General features: G+C 38.8%; 1 protein-coding gene and 1 pseudogene across 1 annotated transcript; both read right to left on the bottom strand.

Annotated features, from left to right (window-relative positions):
- Positions 1-15,468: 15,468 nt before the first annotated feature.
- LOC113338479 lies at positions 15,469-17,489 on the bottom strand (annotated as a pseudogene).
- A 996-nt stretch (positions 17,490-18,485) lies between these two features.
- On the bottom strand, positions 18,486-21,053 carry LOC113338272. Its single transcript, XM_026583721.1, has 3 exons — positions 20,798-21,053; positions 20,474-20,662; positions 18,486-19,105 (listed from the first exon to the last, which is right to left on the bottom strand). Exons 2-3 carry the CDS (start codon positions 20,630-20,632, stop codon positions 18,938-18,940), a joined length of 327 nt encoding a protein of 108 aa, XP_026439506.1. The 5' UTR covers positions 20,633-20,662; positions 20,798-21,053; the 3' UTR covers positions 18,486-18,937.
- Positions 21,054-22,405: the final 1,352 nt, after the last annotated feature.

Raw genomic sequence — 22,405 nt, 5'->3', positions numbered from 1 at the left:
CATTGGCACAGTGGTGCGGCTAGCATGGTTGGCATGCCTTGGCGCGGAGACATGGCTGGCATGGTTTTCCATTGGTACGGTGGTGCGGCTGGCATGGTTGGCATGCCTTGGCGGGGAGACTTGGATGGCATGGATTTCCATTGGCACGGTGGTGCGGCTGGCATGGTTGGCATGCCTTGGCGCGGAGACGTGGATGGAATGGTTTGCCACTGGCACGGTGGTGCGGCTGGCATGGTATGCATGCCTTGGCGCGGAGACGTGGCTGGCATGTCTTGGCATTGGCACGGTGGTGTGGCTGGCATGGTTGGCATGCCTTGGCACGGAGACGTGGCTGGCATGGTTTGGTATTGGCATGGTGGTGTAAGAATTTAGGGTTTGGTGTACGAAGGTGATGTCGGTTAATACTAAGGGTTATGCCGTGGAACATGACACATGTAAAAAAAAATGTACCCTGGTAATTCTTACGTAGGCGTGTTGAATGATTCAATAAATGCGCTAGTGGTCCTAGTGACGTCATGTCAGATGTAAGGTTTTACGATTTTAACCCTAAGCTAAAGAACACCATCAACATTAAGTCCTCTGCTTAGCTCGGAACAGGAGCATTGTTGCGAGGTAAGCATAAGATGGTGACTGGAGAGGACAAAATCGAAATGACAAGTCTTGAAAAGATGGTCAAGAAGACCCGACTCACCTTTTTCGAGAGTTAAGGATAGTTCGTGATTCTCGTGTTGGCGTCCTTGCATAGATTCTACTTGTGGGATTGCTGGCTAGACCGTGAAGTGGTGAGATGTAGATTGTCAGCTTGGAATGGGAGCCGCAGGTGTTGGTCGGCTTGGAATGGATCCGCAGGCGTTAGTAGGATTGGAATGGGAGCCGCAGGCGTTGGTCGTCTTGGAATGGGAGCCGCATGCGTTAGTCGGCTTGGAATGGGAGAAACTGGCTTCGGAACTTCGGCTATCAAATGATGGTGATGACGCAGGAACTTCGGTTATCAAATGGTAGTGATGGCGCCTGGCAACTTTGTCTAAATTAGGGTTTGGCATGCCGAAACCCTAATTAGCCCACCTTACTAGGATCGTTGTAGAATTCTCGTACGAACTCGGATTCTGACGGTCCGCCCCTCCATCTGACCGGAAAAGAATTTACTATCTCCTCTCGCGAGAATGTTTAGGTTTTGATCTAGTTTAGGAGGTGAAAATGGCCCGACAGTGAAACTCAGGAAGAATTCAAGAGGGATGTTGCGGGCCGGGGTAGCATAGTCGCGTCGAGTCATATGTTCCCGTTCATGGAGCAAGAAGGTAACTTTATTCTGTGCAAAACTCTAGAAAATCCGTCTGTATGAAAAGAGGTATTGACCTTCTTCTGTTTTCTGTTGCTCGTCTGTATCCGCGCTTTCTTCTGCAGTCTCTCTCCAGTGGATTCCAAAATTTACCAAACTCCATTGCATTTTTGGGACGGATGGATGGAATATATGTCGGCAACGATTATGTAAGGGTTAATCTTGGAGATTGTGGTTGCGGTGTCGGTCCATCCTCGGCTTTAGGTTGTTTAGTGCCTGGACCTTCTGATCGTGATAATGATGTGCTGTGAATGCTTGTATGGTCAAAAACTTCTGGCGCCCCCGAATGAAATAGGGAGACGTGGCAACAGTTCTTGGTAGCAGATGTAATCAGAAGAGACTACATTGTCGTGGGAACAAAGTAGGTTGGCTGGCATTATATGGGCATCCATGGAAGTAAAAGGATTGGCTGGATGTGTAAGCAATCAAACTTGGAAGGAAGGAGACCTTGAAGCGTCTTTGGTTATGGAGCAAAAACGCTGAAGCTTCGTCTTCGGATCCTGAAGCAGCTTATGGAGAGAATGCTGAAGCGGGGCGGCTGCTGGAGCGAACGTTAAAGCGGAGCGGCTGTTGAAGCAGCTTATGGAGAGAATGCTGAAGCGAACGGCTGCTGGAGGACATTGAAGCGGAGAGGCTGCGTCAATCAGTGTGTTGTCAAACTGGACACCCTTCAAGCGAACAGTGGTTAGGAGTCCCCAATTCTATATATTGTGCTTTCCAAGAGAGGTAGGGGTTTGGGAATGGCTTCCTGGCTGGAAATAGCTTCTTTCCTAACACAGCGTGGTTGAGGGATGCAAATATGTATTGACGTTGCTCCTTGGGAAAATATAGAGTCTCTCATAAATGTTTCATCATAGACTGCACGACTTTGTGGGCGAAGTCCCCAGAAATCATGCATCTCCTGATAGGAAGAGGGTCTTTGCGAACTCAGGAGGTTGCTGATCTCCTTGCCTCGATTTTGAAGAAGTCTTTCTTGATCTCTACGTGTGATGAAATTGGATTGCTAGTTCCTTTCCACTGAGCGTTCAAGAGCAACGCTGGAAGGATGCAAGATGCTGGTGCTGGGAAGATGTAAGTTGTTAGCGCTGGATCGGCTCGGAATGAGCTCTGGATTGGCGTGGATGCTGGTTTGGCACGGCGCTGGCTTGGCACGGCGCTGGCTTGGCATGGGCGCTGGCTTGGAGTGGGAGCTGGCTTGGCGTGGCGCGGTTAAGGTGGGCAAGCATATTCCAGGTATGTACTCCAGTGTTTCTCTTTCAATTTGTTTTCTTATTTTTCTTGTGTTAGTGCAAAACCTAGCGATAGGTATTCCTTCCATAAATCTGTAGAAATATTGTTCTCCCCTTCGAATATTTCCGTATCGGCTACCTCATCAATAGCGACTGGTAATCATTATTACGCAAATTAGGTACGTACATGTAGGTGACTGATTCCACGAAGAACTGGGCGTTAGGGTTTCTATGAGATCCAAAAGTTGCAGGACAAGGTGACCGAAGGTCCTTCTGCGGACGTGGTCAAACAACAACAAGCGGAGGTCGAAAGGTTGTCCAAAGAGTTGGAGCTGAAACAGGCGGTCCTCCAAATGACGAAGGACGCCTTCTTCGAGAAGAGAAAAACACCGTTGAATGGATTCCTTTGAAAGCACTTCTGTCTTCTGAAATTCTTCTGTTTCGTTTTTTTTAAAGGCAAATGAAACACCTGGCTTATGGTTTTGATTTTCTGGATTTTTGGGTTGATAGACAAGTGTTACCTATGAGGGTTTTGGATTATTATTCGGGATGAACTGTATTAGGATGATGCCGTTTTTGGTTATGATTTTAAGTGACACAAACATCCCAGGGAAGATATGGAAACGTGAACGTTGCGTGTTTGTAGATGACATGGGATGAAACATAACATGGCTATCGGTTTTATCATTCCCGTAAAAACTTGAAATAGTAAACCATGCATTTTTTCTAGGTAGGACTTACTCGGTTTTTTGGATCTGCTAACGAAAAATGAGTCAGGTGCAGGTCCAAGTTTTGCGAGAAGCACTGCGATTGTGGAAAGTCCCCAATCGTCTCTGAGTCACTTGATAATCGAGTAGTCGATCCCTAGGCGGATTTGCTTTTAACATCTGAGAAGTCCCCAGTCGCCCCTTGCCGTGTCATGACTGGTAACCGGGACGTCTGGTAGCTGAGTCATCGATCCCTGAGCGGATCGTTTGATTCTGCAGTCCTGGCGTCTGGGTCGAAATATGATGAGGATTGAAAGTTGACATTTTAACCGAAAGATCAATCTCCCACTGTGGTCGCCAATTGTTTGAGGGTGAAAACGGTTTCTGCTGATTTCGGTAATTTCGGGTGTGTGGGTGAGAAACCAGTCTAAACCTTAAACAATGTACTGCAAGGGAGTACTTTAGATTCAAGAGATCAATCTATACAAATCCAGCTTAAACCAAGAAATGGTCATTCCAGACTTGCTTCGGTCACAAAGAGGAGGGAGAAGGGTTGGTTTTTGGGAGGGAAGCGAAGAGAGTGATGAGACCAGAATAGTTGATCCTGTAAGAGTAGTTGTTTTGTGACTTGCATCAGAAAGTGGGAAGCTAACAGATGGGAAAGTTAGCAAACGTTTTCTGAGTGTTGTATGCTCCTGGCCAGAACTTGTTGTTCGGTGGAAATAGGTAAGACCTATTTATACAAGTGGAAGTGAAACGTACTCTGGTCTCGTAATAAATATAAACGGATGAGTAAATGGGAGGAGGTGTTAACCGGTAACGCCTGGAATTGATGTTCCATAAAAGAAATCGTATCACCATTACTCCCTGTATTTACCAACCGCCTCATCCTTATGACACTGTCTTGTAAAGGGCGTAGTGTACGCCGCATGCTGTAAACCGCCAAACCAATACCCAATAAGCATCCCCCGGTTTGTGACATGTGTTGATGTATCGAGTGTTTTCGTGGAAAACATGTAGCATGTTGCTGTTGTTTGGCAAGTTGAGCTTGGGAGACTTTCCGGCTCGGTGGTGACCTTCGAGGGTCGAGAGTTTGCATCTTGAGAGGAAGGGTAGCCGTTGATTACTTCAACCCTTCGTTTGGTAGCCAGTGGCATGAAATCATGGCCGGCATGGCTTTAATATGGCCTAGGTTGGGAGTGGCTAAAAGCTAGGGTTTTGGCATTGTTTGGGCGCGACCAAAACTAGGGCTTGGCGTCGAGACAAAGGTTGCCATGCGTTAGCTGGTAACCTTGGACGGCTAAGATATTCATCTTAGATGGAAAGGTAGCCGTCGATTGTTGCAAGCCTTCGTTTTGGCAGCCGTAAAGGGAAGGCCGGCATGGTATGGTTTAGGCGCGGCAAGGTGGCTGGCACGGCATGTCATTGGCACATGTGTATGGTCGGCATGCCTTGGCGCAGTTTAGGCGTGGACAAAACCAGGATTTTGGCGTTTGGACAAAGGTTACCATGCGTTGATTGGTGACCTTGGACGGCTAAGATTTTCATCTAAGATGGAAGGGTGGCCGTTGATTGTTGCAACCCTTCTGTTTAGCAGCCGTAAAGGGAAGGCCGGCATGGTATGGCTTAGGCGCGGCAATGTGGCTGGCACGGCATGCCATTGGCACATGTGGCATGGTCGGCATGCCTTGGCGCGGTTTAGGCGTGGCCAAAACCAGGGTTTTGACGTTGGGCCAAAGGTTACCATGCGTTGGTTGGTGACCTTGGACGGCTAAGATTTGCATTTAAGATGGAAGGGTGGTTGTTGATTGTCGCACGCCTTCGTTTTGGCAGCCGTGAAGGGAAGGCCGGCATGGCATGGCTTAGGCGCGGCAAGGTGGATGGCGCGGCATGCCATTGGCACATGTGGCATGGTCGGCATGCCTTGGCATGGTTTAGGCGCGTCCAAACTATGGTTTTGGCGTTGGGATAAAGGTTACCATGCATTGTTTGGCAAACTTGGACGACTAAGATTTGCATCTAATATGGAAGCATGGCCGTTGATCATTGCACGCCTTCGTTTTGGTAGCCGCATAAGGAAGGCCGGCATGGTATGGCGCGTCAAGGTAGTTGGCATGCCATTGGCACATGTGGCATGGCATGCCTTGGCGCGGTTTGGCGTGGCTAAAACTAGGGTTTTGGGCCAAAGGTTACCATGCGTTGTTTGGCGACCTTGGACGGCTAAGATTTGCATCTAAGATAGAAGGGTGGTCGTTGATCATCGCACGCCTTCGTTTTGGTAGCCGCATAGGGAAGACCGGCATGGTATGGCGCGGAGGTGCGGCTGGCATGGCATGCCATTGGCACAGTGGTGTGGCTTGCATGCTTTGGCGCGGAGATGTGGCTGGCATGGTATGCCATTGGCACAATGGTGTGGCTGGCATGAGTTGGCGCAGAGATGTGGCTGGAATGGTATACCATGGGCACAGTGGTGCGGCTGGCATGGTTGGCATGACTTGGCGCGGAGACGTGGCTGGCATGGTATGCCATTGGCATAGTGGTGCGGCTGGCATGGTATGCCATTGGCATAGTGGTGCGGCTGGCATGGTTGGCATGCCTTGGCATGGAGACGTGGCTGACATGGTCTGCCATTGGCACGGTGGTGCGGCTGGAATGGTTGGCATGCCTTGGCGCGGAGACGTGGCTGGCATGGCTTGCCATTGACACGGTGGTGCGGCTGGCATGGTTGGCATGCCTTGGCGCGGAGACGTGGCTGGCATGGTTTTCCATTGGCACGGTGGCGCGGCTGGCATGGTTGGCATGCCTTGGCGCTGAGACGTGGCTGGCAAGGTTTGCCATTGGCACGGTGGTGCGGCTGGCATGGTTGGCATGCCTTGGCGCGGAGACGTGGCTGGCATGGCTTGCCATTGAGGCTGACATGGTTGGCATGCCTTGGCGCGGAGACGTGGCTGGCATGGCTTGCCATTGGCACTGTGGTGCGGCTGACATGGTTGGCATGCCTTGGCGCGGAGACGTGGCTGGAATGGTTTTCCATTGGCACGGTGGTGTAAGAATTAGGGTTTAGTGTACGAAGGTGATGTTGGTCAATACTAAGGGTTCTGCCGTGGAACATGACACATGTAAAAAAAAAGTATCCTGATAATTCTTACGTAGGCGTGTTGAATGATTCAATAAATGCGTTAGTGATCCTACTGATGTCAGATGTAAGATTTTACGATTTTAACCCTAAGTTAAAAACCACCATCACTAGAAGGTTATCTATTTTCTACTTTACTTGAATAGGCAAGTTAGTATCAAAAGTAGGTTTACTTAGTTTAGTATGTAAGGATTTGACTTAGAATTCTCTATTATTAGTCAAGGCCCATATCAATTTATCCTTTGAGTCACGACTCTCTAAAGGTTTAAAAAAATAACAGTAAGAAGTGGGAAGGTAGATGAGATGATTTATTGATTCCACTTATGAGTTACTGAGTTAATCATTTCGGCTGTAAGTGCTATAAGGCAATATAAGGTTCCAGAGGCTGAGCTCGGATCATATATATAATAAAGATCTGGTCACATGGCCATTTATGGTTCTTGAGATGAATTTCAGCACGAGTAAAAGTTTCGACTCACGATGTGCATATAGGATCACAAAGTTGGTTTTGGGGTTTGAAACACATTTTAGGACACAATGCCATTGGTAAGAGGTAAAGTTTTGGCGGGGAGGCATATGTTGGGTCATAAGACATATTATGGATTAATAATCAAATTTTAAGTCACATGACATTTTTAGGGTTTCCATATGGTAGCAATGATAGATTTTGGGTAACATCCCAAATTTATGTTCCATATTCTAGATGATGAGGAAAACTGGGTGATAAGTTAAAGTTTGGGCCACAAGTTTATTTTCACATATGAGGTAAATTTTTTGTTACTGAATCGATTTTGGATAAAAAGGAATTTTAGGTCACCAATTAAAAAAAATTGAGTCACGAGGTAAATTTGGGTTATATTGGAAAGTGTTGAGCAAGGAAAATTTTGAATCATAGATTTACAGTGCAATTCCTAGATCAAAATAAAAATTTAGATTACCAGATTCAGAGCTAAAAATCTTTTGTTGCCAAATCGAATTTGGGTTATGAGACAACGTAAGTGACATGATTCGGTTCACATTAGATTAAGTGACATGATTCGGTTCACATTGTTAATTTCGCTCGCATGGTAGATTTTGGGATAAGGAGGCCCATTATAGGTCACTTAAGATTGTGGGGTCATTATTTATAATGCAGATTTCAGACGAACGCCGAAATGGGTTCACGTGGTATATTTTGATCATATAGTCAAACTTTAAGTCGCAACTCGCATGGAAAATTTTAGGGACAAGGAATATTTCGATCCCATGTTTACTTTGAATTACATGATAAACTCTGGTCACGATAACAAATCGTAGGTAAAAGGTTAAACTTATGGTTCATGAGATGCCTTTAAGGCGTTATATCATTTTTTTTTCCGCTTACCAATTTCAAGGTCACACGCTTAAATGTTTTTTTTTTTTTTTGGTACAAGGTAGTCCCAAAATGGATTACTAATAAGTATTTTGGTTACTAATAAGACAAAATAGGATTATCTCGAAATAAAATCAAAGAAACCTTAATCCAAATATTCTATAACGGTTAAACTATCCTCTTTTAATTATGTGTTAATGAATTAGTTTAGTTGAGTTAATTGAGGTTAATAGTTAAATTAGATCATGATATCAAAATTATTAGTTAGATTAGATTGTAAAGAGAGGTTTTTAAAATCCTGATTTTACGTTTGCCCAAAACCGGTTGAGAATTTGAAGAAAAAAGCTACATAATATTTATATTATTCTTTATATATGAAGAATTTTATCCAGAACCAGCTAGTTTACCTAACCAATTTATGGTGTCATATGTGAAGAACATAATCGCAATTGGCTATATTATAAACCTAGTCGATCTATATAGTGCTTAACATAGTTACTGTGGACTAGAAGATTTACGGTGTTGTTCACATATGAAGAATTTTATTCAAAATTGGCTAGGTTTTTGGTGTTCTTCATATGTGAATAAAAGAGCGACAACAGGCTAGGTTTTGATTTTTCGATATATCCAATTGTGTTGAGTTGGATGCATTATCTGACCGATTTCTGGAAGAATATAGTGATTGTTTGTATGGCTGCCCCCTCCACTCCGTACTCGAAAACAATATACACAAGTCCAAAGTAAATTGGTAATTTTAAAGCAAATTAGACAAAGTAAATTGGTGATTTTAAAGCAAATTAGACATGTATAGTAGATTATGCAGTATATATATTTTAAAGGTTAACTTGGTTGTTTGCTATCTGGTAGGACATCCCTTATCCCACTAAATTCTCTTGAAGCCCCTTCAATATTCTTATAGCTCCAAAAACACTCTTTTTTCATATACTACTCTCCATGTTAAATCCATCCCACCGTCACAATAGGTAGCAACTTTTGGCATGCCAATGTTATTCATCTTTCTACACTCTTCTTATAAAAGTTTCTTTTGTATCCAGGAAATTAAACTATTAGATAATTTTAGTAGACGCCACTGTGGTACAATGACAAAGTCATTCAATGATAACACCAAAGACACGAATTCGAAACTCGTCAGAGATTTTTCATTTTACATATTTAAACAATAAAATGAAAAGTCATTGCCTAGCTACTACCGTGGGCTTGTAGACCTTGGTCTTTTAAACAATAAAATTCTTCTTATCATAAAAGTTTAAACTTTATTATAACTTTTAGACTTCTTATAAAATGACCATGAATTATTTTTATATTTTATATGCATGAAGCATAATATTAATAAGCTGTTAAAATGGGCATTTGCTTAACAATAATAAAGATTATTTTTTTCCTATTTCAGGGTTATTCCGTTATTAATCAAAACTAATGAATATTGTTTTTTGTTCTGAATATACTTGCATTTGTAAAAGATCTTTTTGAACAATACTTAAAGGTTTATTTATATGTAATTAATAAAAGAATGAATGTACACACCTCTTTCAAACACTACCAAAAATTGGTATGGTTGTAAAGAATCTAAAGGACAGTATAAGTATATTTTCAGTTGGTTATTACTTCACGAGGGAGGAATTTCTATCACTCTTATTCTCATATTATGTCAAACTTTGGACGCATTTTTTTACATAATAATCAAATAGTAATAGATTTAAAGCTAATATTTTGGGATATGTTGCTCTCATAAATCTCCACATACCTACCAAAAAAATAAGTGCATTCTGAAATATAAAATCTTATTATCTAGCAATCTTAATTTCAATGGTTGAAATCCGTTAATGTTCAACAGTTGATTTCTAATATAGTAGATGGTGGTGTTATACATCTTGGAGTGTACTTATTTTTGATAGTAGCGCAGAGATTTGTAAGAGGAAAGTATCTCCAAAGTATCAGCTGCAAATCCGTTACTGTTTAGGTTTTATAAAAAGAAATGACATTCACAATATGATACAATGTGAGAGTGTATCCTTTATCTTACTTCATAAAAAATTCGTTGTACAATCCTCTATATATAAGAATATCCTAAGGATCAACAAAATATATTCTTCTATGGAGGTCTATCTTGGAAAGTTAAAAAAAGAATTTGTTACACATGTATCTAAGAAAAATACATACATGCGCATAGGAAACACCAAAATTTCACATGTATATATATATATATATATTTATATATATATGAAGTCCTCTATGTAACACAATCCATATATAACTCAACCGCAACACAAAAAATTGCAAACGAAATCATATGGTTGAAGATAGTTGTATCGATTTGAGAAACAAGACCATCAAACCCACTTAGAAGTAAAAAGATCTTGCAAAATGGTTACACGAATCTCTTCATCTTAATTTATTATGTATGATAAGACATATATTATTTATATTATAATTTCAATTATTCTAATACCGAAGTAAGTTCCTTCAGACAATACCGAAAAAATATGACTTATTTCAATAGAAGTCTTCATGGTATATAGATATCAACCACGACGATTCTCATGTATATTTGTAATGGTCGGTTTGAGTCATTACTTTTTGAGAATAACCACTTAACGACTCCGACTGTAACTTTTCAGACAAAGTTTTTTGATACCAGAGTCGTCATCGAATAAAAATATAAAGATGACGACTTTCACTGAGCCAATCTATGAAAGGGTCCTCATTGTAATAGCATAGACGATAACGACTCTATAAGCATTTATTTCAATTTTTGAATTCTACCAATGTGGTTGAGTCAACCAACAATAGTTTTTTCAAAAACCTAGTCGTTGGGTCATTAAAATCTACAAATAGAGACTCTTCTCTCATCTCTTCCTCACCCAAACCATAATTTACAACTTTCGTATTCATTCTAATCTATTTCCCATCCAAAAAGAGAGGAGAAAACACCATGGCTACTCCCTACACTTACGAAGAAAATTGTGTCATTCTGAGAGCATGGGGGATAGTCAAACAACACTTTAAAGATCTAGGAAAATACATTGATCAAAACTTCGATTATTTTTGGAACCGTATATTCATAGTTTTTGTGGCGTTAGACGGAAATTATAACTCAACAACTTTGAAACTCATTAAGGAAAGGTTAGAGGAGATATCGAAGCATGCGAAGCTTTCAAAAAAGAAATGAAAGCCGTGAAGGAATCCAATTCCACTACTTTGGGTGCTATAATAGTAAGTATTTCAACAAATAGACATTTGTAATCCCAAGTTTTGTGTACTAACTAACTTATAATTGATTTCTGTTTTCAATGGGGGATGGATCATGCCGAATATGAGGTTATCCGTGGAAAACGTTTGAGCTTGATGATTGCTATCGTCTTCTGAAACATACTAGTTAAAATTACAACCAATATGAATAAGTGTTTAAGTGCAATATTATTATCTATTGTATTTCATTTCCTTCAATGTAACACTATGAAAGATGTATGCCTTTTACGATTCAATGAAATGATTTTTATAAAATCAAAAATTAAAACAATCTAGAGCACGAGTCGTTAAGTTATATGAATATCGACTATGATGACTTCATCTAAAATTTATAATGGTAGGATACAGTCGTCATCGTATAAGAATAACACAATGACGACTCAGAGAGTAATCTTCATACATAATTTTTGATACTAGGGTCTTCATGGTATAAACATATAGTAACGACAATTTTCTGAGCCACGATATACACGAGTCTTCATCGTAATATGTTATACCATGACGATTTTTCATAACTTATTAATTTTGTATGTTTGAGTCGTAATTTGTTGGTGTCAATACAATGACGTTTTTCAAGGATCGGTACCGGTATTCACCTCCCGACATGACGACCCTTTCTCTGTGTTGCTACATTGTGTCTATGACTCGAGCAACAAATAGACTATTTGAAGAGTATAAATACTTCACCTGACTATTTTGAGATTCGGGTTATTAATTTTGAGCATTGGTTTCCTCATATTGATCAATGGAATCTTCATTAGCACCCTTATTTTGAGCTTCATCTATTAACATTTCATGATCCTACAACCAATTTAATTATGAATCTGAGTGTGGATTACCATCAACATAATCATATTTGTTATTTGAAGCTTCTTCAACATCTATTTCACCACTAGAATCACTCATTTCTACAAAACCCTAGTTTTCTTCCAAAACCACCTCATCTTCTTTTCTATTCACAAAACTCAAAAAAGAACGATTATAATTTTAGTCCTAAAATATATATACTTAATTAACTTAATTAATCAAATGGGGGTCGTTTATCCATTTATAAACAAATTTGGATAATTAAGGGTTTTAGAAATTAGGCTTGGATGACCCGTCTTTTTTTTTTTTTATGGTATGTCCCAATTAAACCAGGATATAAAATAACCTTTAGCAACCTCAAAAACACGCTCGTTATGTGTATATATTCCACATGTCATCTCTTGCTAAATATAGAGATTATTAAGATCTAAGTATCTTAAGCCCATCCTACCATTCACGTTGGGGAAACACACTTTTAGTCTGCCAATATTATGTATATTTTTAAGATTTTTGTACCGGGAGAGTGAAAATGGATCTGAAAAGAGCAAAGTCGTAGTCGACCAGCTAGTTAGAACCTCTTTGATATATTTTTCTAACTCGGACAATAATATCCTATTAAATACCCGCTTACCCTATGTAATCTACACGTACCCATCTCCACCACCACTTCCACCGGAAAATCCACCGCCAACACCTATGGGTCATCATCTTAACATCTTAAACAGTTGAATCTAAGGGAAACCATCCAGGGCCGATTTATGCTGTGATTAAGGCTGGCTTAAGTCCAAAAAAAGCTTCCATTTTATAGTGCAATTGTATTTGGTTACAAAAATCAAACCTAAACAACAAACCAAATAGTTTTCAAGCCACCCAACACTCATTTTCTGATTCCGCCACTGGAACCATCAAAGGGCCATCATCTTAACAACTTAAACAAACGAATCTAAGGAAAAAAATATTAATACTTCTGGTAAATAAGGTGTTAAAAATCAAGATAATTTTGATGGTAATACAACTAACAAAATCCTGATCAAATCAGCGAGAAACCAAACAGATTTCATAAGAAAAATTTGGGGGAAAATTTTGTGACAGTAGCAATTCATTGATTCCATAGAAAAATTGAGATGATTATGAAGATATACAGAAAAATTCTTCACGACGAGCTAAGATTGCTACTTGATCTTTAAATATTAAGTTAAATACAATGAAGATCATATATATCAGAGTTGATTAATTGAATAATAAAAGTTTATGCTTGTATTATAGTCTTGATAACTTTCGCGTTACAGAAGAAATTATTCATTTTACTTTCTTCAGGTCATGTTTGATATCGTAATCAATGATGAGTCGGTCCTTCTGTTCGGTAGTGGAGTTAACGAAAACGGTGGAATTTGGACTTGGGAGAATCAGAATGGGTGTAACTTTTGTAGGGTCAGTATAGGGGTAATATAGTCATTATTAGAAATTTATATCCATTGGGTCTTGATTAGTGGGTCAACTCCGATTTTCATTCTCATCGGATCATTTTTGCTCTTTCTCTAACGAAAATCCTTTTTAAAGTATTTATCCTTTTGTCATATAAAGTTTTTTTTCTGCATATCTATCTATCCAAAAAACCAGACCATTATATAAATTTAACAGGCGTCGCTGTGGTATAATGGTGAAGTTACTGGGTGATGATACCAACAACATAAATTCGATTCGATACTCATCAACCTTGAGGTGGGAAAATTTTTCGTTTTTCATTTTTCTTTATTTTCCTAACTACTACCTGAATTCATAAGGAGTAAATTTTTTTACTTATAAAAGACGTTTAAACTTTATTGGCCGGCCCAAAAGGAGGGCTTTTATATGATGATAAATCTGCACTTTGTCGGTCAAAAAGTTTGTGCAGAGAAAATAAAACCAGTTTCCAATTTCATGAATTGTAGAATTAAATTGATATAAGCAAACAAATTGATCATAAATTTCATTCATAATCAATAAAACAAATAGATTTCCTGCTAATTTGTTTTGAAAAACAGGGGTACAAGAACCACACCAAACTTTTTCGTTCGGAAACCTGTATGTACTAAGCCTTTATAATATTCCGAGAGTTACAACTTAATGAGAGTTAATCAAGAAACAATATTAAATAGCTTTATCTCTTTCTCTATACAATCAGCCGTTAAACAGAAACAAGTCTGTAAGCTTGATTATAACGTGAGAGTACTTGGACGATCTCAAAAATCAATATACAAATTCAATCAAGTCTTATCCAACAAACAAGGAATGATTTATCAACTATGATTGGTATAACGTACAACCTGTGATATTTCAATTATATAAATAAAAATATAATGCGGAAAAGAAATAATACAGACACTTGAAATTTTGTTAACGAGGAAACAACAAACGCAAAAAAATCCATGACCTAGTCCAGACTTGAAGACCACACTGTATTAATCCAACGACGACCTCAATAACGGAGACGGTTACACGAAAATCACGGGGACGTGGCGACAGTAACAAAGCAGAAAAATTTCTCTTCTCATCCTACCCTTGTTTGGATGATAAGAGAAGAAGCAAAATATGAGTGTACAAAATCGCTTTTCCGCTTGGAAGAATCTGAGAGCCCAAATACCCGTGAGAAGTGTTTGTGTCATATACTAGCCGGTGTACGGAAAGGACTTTCCCCAGTTCCGAGATATCTACCCAATTAACGAATGAAAGACATGTGTAGAGTTCTGACGAAGGGTTGACAAGATTGTATGAACGGTTGACTGAGCATTTAATAAGCGAACAGAAGATTCAAATCAATTGTCAGAGGTACCAATGACGAAATATGAGTTAGCGAGAAGAAATGTTAACAACGATGATCGAAAGATTGATGAGAGAAAGGGAGTTTAATAACGAAGATATCTTATTTTCCAAGAAAAGGGTTTGATGACGTACTGATTTGTTGCGCAAGAAACGGGGTTCATCGATGAAGTCGGATATTTTATTAGTTGTCAACCATTATCTAATTTGTATAAAAGAAGGGAAAAGAGAGAAGTAAGGGTTGAGTATTTGGTAAGCTATGTATGTGGGAGAGATAAATTGAGTCCGAGAGTTAAATTTTCATTTCATTCTCTTGTAATCTCAAATCATATTAGTGAAATCTCATTGAAATGGTCATGTAAATGTTTTAATGCTTGAATTACTTCTTTATATCTTGATTATGGTTGGAATATTGTTCTTTTAAGTGTAGTTGTAGGGTTTTTGCAACTACACGGAATGTGATTATTACAAACAGGAACAAAGAAAAACATAAACGAACTATATAAATAAAAAACAGTCCAGGCCAAGATTCAGATATGAACCAAATCCACATCCAACCCAAAACCGAAAGCAAAAGTACAAACTTAGCTTAAGTCTCTTACACACTTTATCAAGTGATTTTTATTGTTGGAGTATAATAATATGAAACCAGAAAGCTTGTATGAGAAGGGTTTGAGCAGTTTTCATACTGGGCTTAATCCTAAATTTAAAACATGTTTCCCAGCCCAACTTAAAATAAGTAGTTTTTGGGATTTTGGGCCTCGCTGAGCTAGGGAAAGCTAGGTTGTAGTTCCGTCCCTGAATACGGGAAGAAACCTTACATCCTGGCATTACTACAAGTAAAGTTTGACTGGGAGGCGTGGGCGAAGGTAAATCTCCAGTGGGGTTAACTTGGGCATAGTTAAACCTGAACCTTCCGTCATGTCTGTTACAAGTCCTGCTGAGTCAAAATTAAACGCATGAAGCAGGCGAGCAAGTGCTGTATGAACCGTTTGGAGGGCAAAGTCGATCCCTGGACACATCCTTCTTCCTGAACCAAATGGTAGATACTCAAAATTTTGGCCTCGCAAGTCCAAGTTTTCTGCCTCACCTCCAGAATCACCATCTAGTTGTGGAAGAAACCTCTCCGGCTTGAACTCTAACGGCTTTGACCACACACAAGGATCACGGTGCAGTTTCCATAGATTGGCCAACAAACGTGTGCCTGCTCTCACTTCATATCCACCAATATTGCAATCTACGATAGCTTCATGGGTTACGTCAAGTGGGGCAGCAGGATACATCCGGAGTGTCTCCTTAACAATTGCTTGGAGATAGACAAGATCATTGATGTCGAGCAGCTCTACGTTTCTGTCCTTCCCTACTTTCGTATCAAGCTCATCCTGAGCCTTCTAGGACAGTAGGATTAGTGATCAGTAGTGCGAGAGCCCATGTCAATGTAATTGACGTGGTATCTGAGGCAGCTATTATCATCTGCTGCAAAATCGACAAAACTTAGTTAACATGCATATATTAGGTGTATTAAGAATGTTTCGAACCAACTTGAACAAATTTACCAAACAATAATAAAGCAGCCATCACCACATAGTAATTCGGAAATACAGTTAAACACGTCGTGCATGGCCATGAAACTTAAGTCTACCAGTACACCAAGCTAAGTTTTAGTGCTGTAATTATGCGTCTATGGTCCAACCTCCGGTGCTAGTTAGAAAAATGGAGGGTGATTCCAGTTTTACCTCGGATAATTGCAATATTATGTTGCATCTTAACATTATGGAGAAATTAACTACATACCTGACATGTTTTTTTTTATTACAGTGTCACGGCTGTAACCAAAGAAGAGATCGTCATTCTCCGCATCAAGAACTGACATCATCACGTCCATGAAATCTTTTGGATCGTCATTATTACTGCCTCCTGCTCCTGAGCTTGATAGTACTGTTTGTCTTCTTTGGTGCCGATGCTCATCAAGCCACTTTGCAACAAAGAAATCCATATCCTTGGCCACCCTTTTCATGCGTTTCTTTTGTCCATCCACATCTAGCCACTCGAGGAATGAAAGAGCATCAAATGCAACCGAAGCTCCGGCTAGTGTGAAGAATTCTATGATGGTCTTATGGAGCCTTTGACCTTCTTCTTCCTCTTTGTTAAAGACATCTTTGGAGCCATATTCATGACTGTTGTCGTTCTTGAAAAAAATCGCTTTTCCAGCAACTAAATTCAACACCACATTCAAGGTTAGCTCTCCAAATACCTGGCTCATATCAACTTTAACTGAACCAGCTGCTGTATCGTTTTGTTTTATTTGGCTTTGGCCTTTCATCCAGCACCGGTGCAAGTGTTTCATGCAGTTGGAGGTCTCCAAGTAAGGAACATGCTTGAAAAGCTCCACACGCCTATGTGAGAGCAAATGGATGGTAGAGATCTTACGGAGCTGTCGCCAGTAAGAACCGTAAGTAGAAAAGCCAAACAGGCCAGAAGTGAGGTACTTATCGGCAGCACCCGATGGGCGGCCAGCGAGGAACTTGTCGTTGGTGGTGAAGCACTCTTTAGCCATCTCCCAACTGCTTACAACAAGCTTTGGGTGCATGCCGAACCGGACCATGAAGATAGGTCCATAAATGTCAGACATGTCTGCAAGGATTTTGAATAGAGGTTTCGACCCTACTAGCCGAGGAAGATGGCCTAATATAGGCCACGCTCCTGCAACTTCAGGTGGTGATACTGATGATAGTTTGGTATTCCTTGACAGCTTTGAGATCCATACATAATAGAAGAAAGATAACAAAGCTAATAAGGCTGCAATATTAGCTAATGAGAAGTACTGATCGATGAACATTATCATATCCATCTTATTTAGATGTCTGTCTGCAGTTGGTCGATTGTGATTTATATAAGAAACTTGATAGTAGAAGAAAGGCAACGAAGCTAATCTTGTGTGGCGGAGGATTGTACAGTTCTTATCGGGCAATGGAAATTAAAGGGGAAATTGTTAGATGGTCCATATATAGACTTCTCACTTCCGTGCAAGCATTTTATGTACACATGGAATTTTGTGTACACATGGAGAGTCCAAAATTATAGACTCTCCAGCAGTCAAGCTTCCCCTATCTCACCAACCCCGTTTTAGAATTTTCCTTCAGCTTTGAAATGCTGATTGATTTTACAAAAGCGATAGAGAACATATTCGTTAGTGGCGATGTAGACAACTCGGAAACAATCCCTCCTACGACCAAACTCAAATATGGGCACCCCTGTTTTTTCTGGGGAAGAGGGTCCTATCTTTTTCGTGAGAGAAATTGTTTTTTATTTTATTTTTTTGCCTACTAAGAATGATTTGTTTTAGTTTTGGCCAAAAGAAATATGAAAATAGCAACTATTCCACATAGGAAGCACCTGGAATCCTGTAGCATATATTTCTATGGTGACTAAATTGTTCTTACTTAATTATGTTTTTATGATTTAAATTAGCTTAGTTAATTGAATGTTTAGATTAGATTAGTGAACTTTATCGGATTTCACCTTACAAAGTAGAATGGATTTTCGTCCATGAAAAGAAGCTGCCATGGAGCAAGCCGTTCATGAAAGAGTTTCAGTGGTGCTAGTGTGCACACTAACTGGAAATATGAAAAGTAAATAACGCACCATACCACCACCAGCAAGAAAGTGACACCTTTTTAACATTTTCGCAACTGGAAAATGGATGTTCCATCCCATCTGACTACCAGGTTTTAACAGTTCAGTTCTTCAACAGTTTTAAGAAAAAGGTTCAGTATCATTATTAACAACAAAACCCTGTCCAAATTGAAATTCGAGCTAATTAACCGAGACAATCAAAAGTTCCCTATACCAACACAAAATGAAGTACTTAATTATAATATGTTGAATATAACCTTCCCACACATCAAGTTCAAATTTCCATTGCTCTATATACGTGTGCAGGTGATTCTCTAGCAGGTATCATAAATACTAACCCTGCTGCAAATACATTCTCATTCAACTAATAAGGAGATCCCATTTATTTACAGACCTGATTGATTGAACCACTCATGCATTTACCTTAACCTCTAAGTTCACATATCAAGCCACCATGAGGCTTATGGGTTAAGCTTTCCAACTTAAGCGGGGGTGGCCTATTAAAGTAGATTTTTCACAAGAAGCTGCTGGGGATCTATTACTGTGACATCTCGCGTACGTGTTAAGAAGTCGATCAGTGTCTAAGGCTAAAGCTACATAGGTTGATAGAGAGATAATAGTCTGGAGATCTCTCGGGCAAATTAATTTGCAGCACTCTCAGGATTAATCTTCCAGAATCTGTTGCCGCTCAAGTTCATTTATATTTTCTGTCAATGAATTGGCAGTTCTGTTGGCTGTTTCATTATCCCCTTTGCATTGTAACAACTGCCTTCGAAGATTTCTCACAAGCTCATTGAGCCTCTGAATGCTCTTCTCTTGGGATAAGATGATCTGCAATTTGCGAAGGGTTAATCTCCAGTAAGGTAGCCAAAAATATATTCTAAGAAAATTTAACCAACAGTTTCAAATTTAGAGTTTTTGTTCATTAAGATTATTAAAATTGAGGTGTGAAAGATTTCTAACACAGAAAGCACAACTATAAAGCACCAGTCCAACAACAGCCTTGATCTAACCTTAACACCCAAACAATGAGCCAACACAAGAATACTGATAAAGTGCATTCCATAAACTGACTTACATGTACATATATGGCTCCACTAGCGTAGCTTTGTAGATTTAGAGAGATTAATCATTTATCACAGCAGGGTTCAGGCATTCAGCAACAAACAAAAGATAAAAAGGCCACTGTTAGGGTGTGAACCATGTGTTAACCGTGGTAGTAGGTGTGCTGTAAATGTCATCATGTTATCACAAATTTAACTAAGTGATAACTGAAACTGAAGCCGTGTATAATAAACTCAGGCGATCATGCATAAACAAACATATATATCAATGTAATTATTGATGTGATTCATTGGTATTGTGATAAAAGCTAAAGGTTTTCACGTAAAGTTATGTCTAATTATTTGTATCATGAAAAATTGTTATAAGATGGTTGCATTATAAATTTTATCCACAAATAACTGACCAAGTATTAAACATCCTGAGTTGCTATCACCAAAATTCAAGAATGGCTTCAAAAATGAATAATCATTATGTTGGGATTTAGTTGTTTTGCAGGTTTCGCAGGATTAAGTCCACTTAAATACTCTTTCTGATCCATCGACTACTTCTATCAGAAAGATGTTCACTAACAAGCAAATCAATATTAGTATCGCTAGGTAATATCCTAGAGACCTAGAAATTGACAGTGTAAGCATTTGACATAACCACCAAGCCATCAATTCGAATCTAAGCCATCCTTCATTGCAACCACATAACTTCAGCTTGCACCCATATATGAAGGAACCACTAGATTACCCTGATATACCTGAGATATTCTTCATTTCAATGTAATAAGAAATGCAGATAACTAGACACAGTTTCAGCTTTCACAGTGAATAACCTCAGAAGGCAGAAGAGTTATTGCAGAAGAAAAAAAATGGGTTAAATGTCACATGAACAATGAAATGTTTTAACTATTTCTTGCTAAGATCTGGACAGACACATCAAACGCAATTATATTAGTACCACTACCATTTCGATGCAAACCTAGATTCTTTTTTCGAAACGACATAGTCTGCTAGAATACTTGATATCAAATTGCATCCTCAACCTATCCATCCTATCTTATGTTATTATATCAAAGAGACAGACAACCCAAACAACCGATACAAGTATAACCAAAAAAATAAGCAATTCTCATCCTATAGAATTTACCTTTTCTTTAACATATTCTTCCCTATCCGAAACACGCTGTTGCTTCTCAGCCAGACTTGGAGTTGCTTCAGTCTCCGGTACAAGTTGTTGTTTCCATTCGAATTGGGAAGTGATTATAAGTATCATCAACAAAAACACAAGCACCATCGGTCTCGACATAATTAAACACAATAATATTAATCGTGTAACCTGTAAAAGATAAACTCCAGTTCCTCAGTCATTATTGGGGATTTTACACAAAAAAAAAAAAAAAAAAACTATAATTCCTTCAAATTGATCGATATATATAAATGAAATACAAATCTAGGGTTATGAGAAACTCACCAATTGCAGCTCGTTACAGCGAGCATCCGAGCAAATGATTGAACAAAATCAGTCTGTTTTTCGAGGATGATTTCAGTGATACATTGACATGGTTTTCTCTGGTTCTTTTTTCTGCTTTGATTTGGTCGAAATGGGATTCTTCAGTGTTGTGGACCTTTTCACCAGTTTTTTTTCTTTTTACGTTTGATTGTACAAGGGGGATTTTTAAGATGCTTGTGTTTTTGTGACTCTGGTCTGGATGTTGGAGATCTAACTAGACGCGTCTAAAATGAATAAAAAAATGAAATGTAATATAGTGTTATGTGGAGGACTGATGTAATGGGGGTTCTCCAATTTTGACCTTTAGATATATGTGATGGGCTATTATGCATGTATTTCTAGATTTACAACCCGTTTGGTTAGAAGAATTAGATTCGTAAGAATTCAATTATCGGGTAATTCAATTCTTGGAATTGGATTCCAGTCCAAAAATTTTATGTTCGGTTGAGGTAATTTACTTTTTTTTCCATCATTGAACCAATGCAATGGAAATCTATCATTTTGGAGGAAATTGGATTCGTAAGAATTAAAATTTCCAATAATTATATATAGTTCATTTACCCCGTTCGATCCAAAAAATTGGACACATTCCTTTGGAATTGGATTCCAAGGAATACATTTCCTTGAAACAAACGGGCTGGTAGGGTAGTAGTGGTTTACTGTAATATAGGTCATGACTCATGTGGATGTTGTACAGTGTACATCATGTGGTTGGTGATTAGATAATGACTTTCAACGACTTAATAACTGGGATTAATTAGCTTCTGCTAGTGGACTGTGGAGCGTAGAGACATGAAACAGAAGAACCGGTGTAACAATACAATGTTGGTATACAAGTGGTCAAATGAACAGAAGGAACTATATTCAATTAGTAACAAATATATGCATAATCCTAGTAAATATTCAAATACCTGAGTTAGAAACTAATTCTTAAGTTTGTAATTATATCATTTGTACTTGGTTATTTTTCTAATGCATAAACGCAGTATAGAAAGGTATTATATGGTGACATAATTTGCATTTGCCTATTTTGCTAATACATTTTTCGCAATTAATCCATGAAAAGATTTCCTTTATACTCACGCTTCCACTATTTTTTTAAAATTTTCTCCAATATCTTAAAAACTCGAACTGAAAATCACTATATCACAGAACAAGAAAACAATCATTATTATGAATTTTTAAATTTTGTATAAAAACACATAATTAGGAAATATTGTATCAAACGATGAATGAAGGGCATCATTTATAATCAAATGAAACAAAAATCGTATGTGGGTCATCTAAAAATTATTTGATCCGCATCTCTATTATCACGATAATATCACTTTAAAAGATCACATATTTTATACGATGATCTAATTTTCAACAATAAGGGCATGAAATAACATCCATTACATTCTTGTTAGCTTCGTTAATTAACAACATATGTCACACCATTTCACTAGAAAATGTTTTGAGACTCCATTTTGAGAGGATACGCAGTGACAGACACAAAGTTTTTCCGTGATGGGATCAAACCAAATTAGCAATCTTATTTTCCTCCATAGAAACCTAAAATTTCTAAGA

Source organism: Papaver somniferum, unplaced genomic scaffold, assembly GCF_003573695.1.
Source record: "Papaver somniferum cultivar HN1 unplaced genomic scaffold, ASM357369v1 unplaced-scaffold_19, whole genome shotgun sequence".
NCBI lineage: Eukaryota > Viridiplantae > Streptophyta > Magnoliopsida > Ranunculales > Papaveraceae > Papaver > Papaver somniferum.
The sequence above is the reverse complement of the archived record's forward strand: the minus strand, read 5'-3'. Positions and strand labels throughout refer to the sequence as shown.

Excerpts from the sequence above, each read along its gene's own strand:
- LOC113338272 (XM_026583721.1), bottom strand. The coding sequence starts at position 20,632 with ATGTCGAGACCGATGGTGCTTGTGTTTTTGTTGATGATACTTATAATC. Across the intron at positions 19,106-20,473 it reads AAGAATATGTTAAAGAAAAG|ATCATCTTATCCCAAGAGAA; the intron begins GTAAATTCTATA and ends CGCAAATTGCAG.